Source organism: Phytophthora parasitica (assembly GCF_000247585.1).
Source record: "Phytophthora parasitica INRA-310 unplaced genomic scaffold supercont2.84, whole genome shotgun sequence".
Classification (NCBI taxonomy): domain Eukaryota; phylum Oomycota; class Peronosporomycetes; order Peronosporales; family Peronosporaceae; genus Phytophthora; species Phytophthora nicotianae.
In genome coordinates, this window is record NW_008649070.1 from 58342 (window position 1) to 62940 (window position 4599).

At 45.4% G+C, this 4599-nt stretch overlaps 3 protein-coding genes across 3 annotated transcripts; all 3 read right to left on the reverse strand.

Moving 5' to 3' along the window:
• Window positions 1–293: 293 nt before the first annotated feature.
• PPTG_24333 (hypothetical protein) lies at window positions 294–1016 on the reverse strand. Its single transcript, XM_008916482.1, has one exon. It carries the CDS (start codon window positions 809–811, stop codon window positions 410–412), a length of 402 nt encoding a protein of 133 aa, XP_008914730.1. The 5' UTR covers window positions 812–1016; the 3' UTR covers window positions 294–409.
• A 1157-nt stretch (window positions 1017–2173) lies between these two features.
• On the reverse strand, window positions 2174–2419 carry PPTG_24334 (hypothetical protein; the record flags this gene model as incomplete). Its single annotated transcript, XM_008916483.1, has 1 exon — window positions 2174–2419. One exon carries the CDS (start codon window positions 2417–2419, stop codon window positions 2174–2176), a length of 246 nt encoding a protein of 81 aa, XP_008914731.1.
• Window positions 2420–2440: 21 nt separating this feature from the next.
• On the reverse strand, window positions 2441–2781 carry PPTG_18366 (hypothetical protein; the record flags this gene model as incomplete). Its single annotated transcript, XM_008916462.1, has 2 exons — window positions 2441–2527; window positions 2593–2781. The coding sequence occupies 2 exons, from the start codon at window positions 2779–2781 to the stop codon at window positions 2441–2443; spliced, it is 276 nt and encodes a 91-aa protein (XP_008914710.1).
• Between the last annotated feature and the right edge of the window lie 1818 nt (window positions 2782–4599).

Here is a 4599-nt window from a genome sequence, read left to right on the forward strand (position 1 = left end):
AACTTCGTTGGTTTCCAGTCCTGTACTTTCATTGAATTGCTTTTTAAACATTTAAAAATAGTCATTACCCCTCACCATAACAATGCAAGGATTTTTTTTTGCTGCAAACTCGTCTATTGCTGGGAAATGCTTATGTCGGTCAGATTCTGTGTGGAGCAAGGTCGAGGATAAGAGGCCACGACATACATGTTTAGGCTTCTATAATAAACTTATCCCAAATAGAAGACCATTTCCCAGATTATCTATGCGTAGCGATGTTGAACACCGACTTTGTCTTCTGCAAAGTCTAAATCCATATTTTCCAAATTTCTATGCAAGTTCTATTTAGTCCGATTCTCAACGGTTTTCAGAAATAAGCTCAAGAAAACCCGAGACTCATTAACTGTGATGTTGGATCGCACCTCCGGGCTCACCTGTTCATTTCGCACCCGGGAAAGAAAGAGTGCGGCTTGAAACGCGCCATGCAATGCAGCCTGATCAATAGCTGGAGCAGTGCAATCTTCTGGCGATTCAAATGTAGCCACTCTATGACGTGTACGTGGTTACCTATCGCAGCATCAATCATTGCCTCATGTGAGCAGCCCTCGCTTCGATGTCGATGTAGCCACTTCACGACGTTCAAATGGCCCTTAATAGCTACCAAATCCATTGCTTCGTGTGTACAACCTTCTTTTCTCAGTGTGTAAAGCCATGTAACACTTTTCAAATGGCCGTTCTCGGCTACACCATCCATTGCCGCAGTGGTGCAGCCTTCAGTGTAGCCACTTGCCAACATCGAAATGCCCCATCGGGACAGCAAAGCCCATCGCATATGTAGTGCACCCAGCACTCGTGTGTGAATGAAGCCACTTCACCAGCTCAAAATGTCCTCCTGGAGCAGCTCCGTCCATCGCAGCTGTTGAACAGCTCTCGGAACGATTAGCATGTAGCCATTGTACTATGTCGAGGTGTCCATTTGCAGCCGCCAAGTCCATGGCATCCAAAGAACATCCCTCAGTCCGATTGCTATGAAGCCACTTAACCACGCTCAAGTGATTGTTGCCGGCGGCTTCGTCCATTGCTCTTTCTCAGCACTCAAGGCTACTGCCAGTAGACCTTTTATCAAAAATTGTAGCGTCCAGCTTTTCCAATGAACTTTGAGGCTTTTGCTTTCTTTGAAAATCCGCATTAAGAGATGGAGCCATTTGATGAAAATATTTTACAACCTCCAAGTGGCCATTGCTTGCCACTTCGTCCATCACTCGTATCGTTTGTCCATCCGGATTGAACAGATCAATCATTCGGTTGCAGCTAAACTCGAAGCAGAGCCACTGTACCACTTCCAATAACCCTTTTCTGGCGACTATGAGCATCGTTTTATTCGAAATTCGGCTTGCTTGATGGTCATTCCCAAGCTCTTGATCGAGCTTCTCCAAGGTGTAACGTCTTCGTTTGCTTTCGGTCTTTTCCTCCTTCTAAGAGGCCAGTCTACACGTGCATGGAGATATTTGGCTACATCCAAGTGGCCGTTGACGGCTGCCGTATGGATGGACAGCGTTGCTTCTCCGTCAGTTGGTGATCATATAAGGTGGCATCTCTTGGTTATACGAGCTTCTATACCCCATCTAATAATCATCGTCGCTGTATCTCGCAACATCGTTGCTGTCGGCATCTTAATTGCTCCAGTTAAACTCAATGAGCCATCGGACGATATCTAGATGTCCATTCTTCGCTGCCTTGACCATCACTCTGTTGCACTTTGTAGATTTGCTGAGGAATTTGCTGGCAAGAGAAGACCGACTTGATAACTAGAAGAGAAAATTGAAAGTGAATTGATATTTAGCTTGTTCACAACTGCTAGTCCAGCCCCTCACGTCCTGTACTAACCTCAACCGTCTTGTGAGCGTTGCTTCACACGCAATGCTGGTGTCTCCTGATGGCACCAGCATATCTCAGTATGCACCTCACTGTGACCACCTGATTTAACTGGGGCAATCCTAAGGTCCACCACAAGAAGACTATCCTCCCGCTTGTTTGTCGTCTTCCACGCGAGCAGGTGGCACACGTTTTGCCATTTTCAACACACTCCCGGAGGAATCTGTCCAGGTCGAACCATCATTTCCAACAAGAACAAATGGCCGTTTGCAGCAGCCATTTCTTCCCCACATAGTGGGATTCGTACAGCTTCATGTTGTCATTGCACCAACTTTACGTCCCCACGAGCCACAACAGCTTTCATACTGTCATTATCGAACTGATCGTACTCTGTATCGAATTGATATAGCCATTTCACGATACTTCTTTGGCCTCCTGAGGCGGCGTTCGCAGTGTCCTTGCCGCCCCAATGAATGTATCGAGGCTCTAAGCCCATATCTACGCCCCTTTTAGCAACAGAATTCGAGTACGAGTCGCTCTTACAAAAATATTGCAGGATATCCATGGCCCGCTGCTGTAGCCTCCTCTACCACTTGCACGCACACGCCACGTTCGGGGAAATGTTCGAAAATCCACTAGACCATCGGTAAATCTCTGTTCTTGCAGGTCTCAACTAGCGAGAGCCAGAACGCATGCTCTTTGTAGCTTTCTTTTTCGAGAAGTGGGCGCCGTGCGGACCAGAATGGGCTTTCGGACGTCTAGACTTCGCCAAATGCGGTTGAGCAGCGCTACTGACCCGAGTGACGACGCTTTTTCAAGAGGCAATAGGAGAGAAGAGTCCAGGAAGAGCGACACCGTGCCCACGACATGAGGTAGGGCCTCGACGCCACGCTTGCATCGCACAGACAGCAGCGGATCTTGTGCCATTCTAGCGTTGCACAAAAATCGAACAAACAATTATTTTTAATTGATTAATGTAAACAATACTAAGTCTAAGCTATGTTTTTTGCACTTTAAGTGTGTAAATAAAAAAAATTGGCATACAAGAGATGGAATTCCTAGGCGGTCGGTGGAGTCATCTCTGCTTCATGTTATTGACTCTTTCGAACCCCAGTAGTGCTGTGCGCGACTACAAACTCCGAAATCGTCTCTCACTCCCCAATTTTCATGTTAGTGACGCCAGCTTCAACTCTGCGCGGATAATTGGTGGCTATGACGGATAGCGTGTCATCTACAGCAAAATATGTACTCCACCCAAGTGGGACGGTATTCGACTCGAGAATACTACTACATGTATTTTTCGCAAAGATCAATGCTTGCATCGCCTTCGCGGGGAGCCAGAAAACCCACCAAACTGATCATACACCACCCAGCTTAAAAAAAAAACTATCTCGGATCGGTCTCTTGTCAGCTTAAAGTTATTTCTGTCGACCTTTGTTCCACAGTTTTTTCCATCCTGATTGAGGTCAAGAACATTATCCAACGCGAGTTCACCTGGACCGTTCGTTTGAGTTTTGCGTCACTCATGATTTTATTTTCATCACCGCAAGTTTAACTTGAGCTTCGCGGAGTTTTGCCTCTAAAATGCCGATCCGATCTAGGGTTTCGTGCTCCAGCAGAAACACAAACCTGGCAAACCAGGGGGTCTAGATCGTCATCACTTAGCTGAGAATATATTTGTTTTACGTGCCATTTCACAAGTAGTAGAATGTACAGGGCCAGTTAGCAGAATCAACAAACATTTTGCAGAAAATCTCGTAGCCGATTTAAAAGTCAGAAGATACCAAATGATTACAACAAAGTTCAGCATCGCTTAGAATGGCTACCGGTAGTTCCCGTTAGTAGCACCGCCCTGAGCCATTGATGCATCGTGATGCTGAATTGATACTTTCATTCTGTTGAACTTTGACATTAAAGTAGTCATTACAATGTATTGCAGTGCGCACAAACTGACTAGGGTTGTTCGTGTATGCTAATGCTGTTCAGGTACAGGTCATGAGTGCTTTCGAGGCTGTGTATTCTGTTGGTTGCTACGACTGCAAATTGACTGGAGCAGGAGAGTAGTTAGGAAGGTTTCACCCGGCTGATCTCCGCTTGAGGGGGTCGGAACGGTTTTCTCCTTCGGCATTCCAAAATACACGAACTCCTGCTCACCAGAACAACGTTCAGAACAATACATTCCGCGTTTCAATCGACTCGCGTGCCGCTTCCTTCCAACGCCGACTTGGTGGTCAATTTGTGGGAATCCAATCGCATTTCTTTGTGGGGTTGTCCGTTTCTGGAAAGATGCAATCGCTGATCGGATCTGCATTCTTTAGGATGGACCAATGAGTGTGCTTCCATTCTTGTGTTAGAAAGCCGTTATTCAAGTTAACTCTGTACTCTAGCCAGTGTTAAGAATTTGACGCCAAGAAAGTTAAGGTCGACATCACTACTTTACATAAATGAATGTCCGGTCTTGACATCTGATCTGAACAAACGTTACATTTTATAAAACTCACATGCGGTAGTTCTCAGTATGCACAACCTGAATCTTTTTGTGGACAGCTGGCACCTCTCAAGAATCATGTCCCTGATAGTGATCTCCTTAAAAAATAATTGCTCCACGACAACAGTTGAACATAAAGAAAAACAAAATAATTACATGATAGACCAGCTATACCTCTAACTATATCTTATCCCCTTGTTACGGAGACTAGTAAGGAGAAATTACAGTTATTCAGAGTTGTATTATACACAAAAGTA

Coding starts and splice junctions, on each gene's coding strand:
- PPTG_24333 (XM_008916482.1), bottom strand. CDS start 811: ATGCGATGGGCTTTGCTGTCCCGATGGGGCATTTCGATGTTGGCAAGT.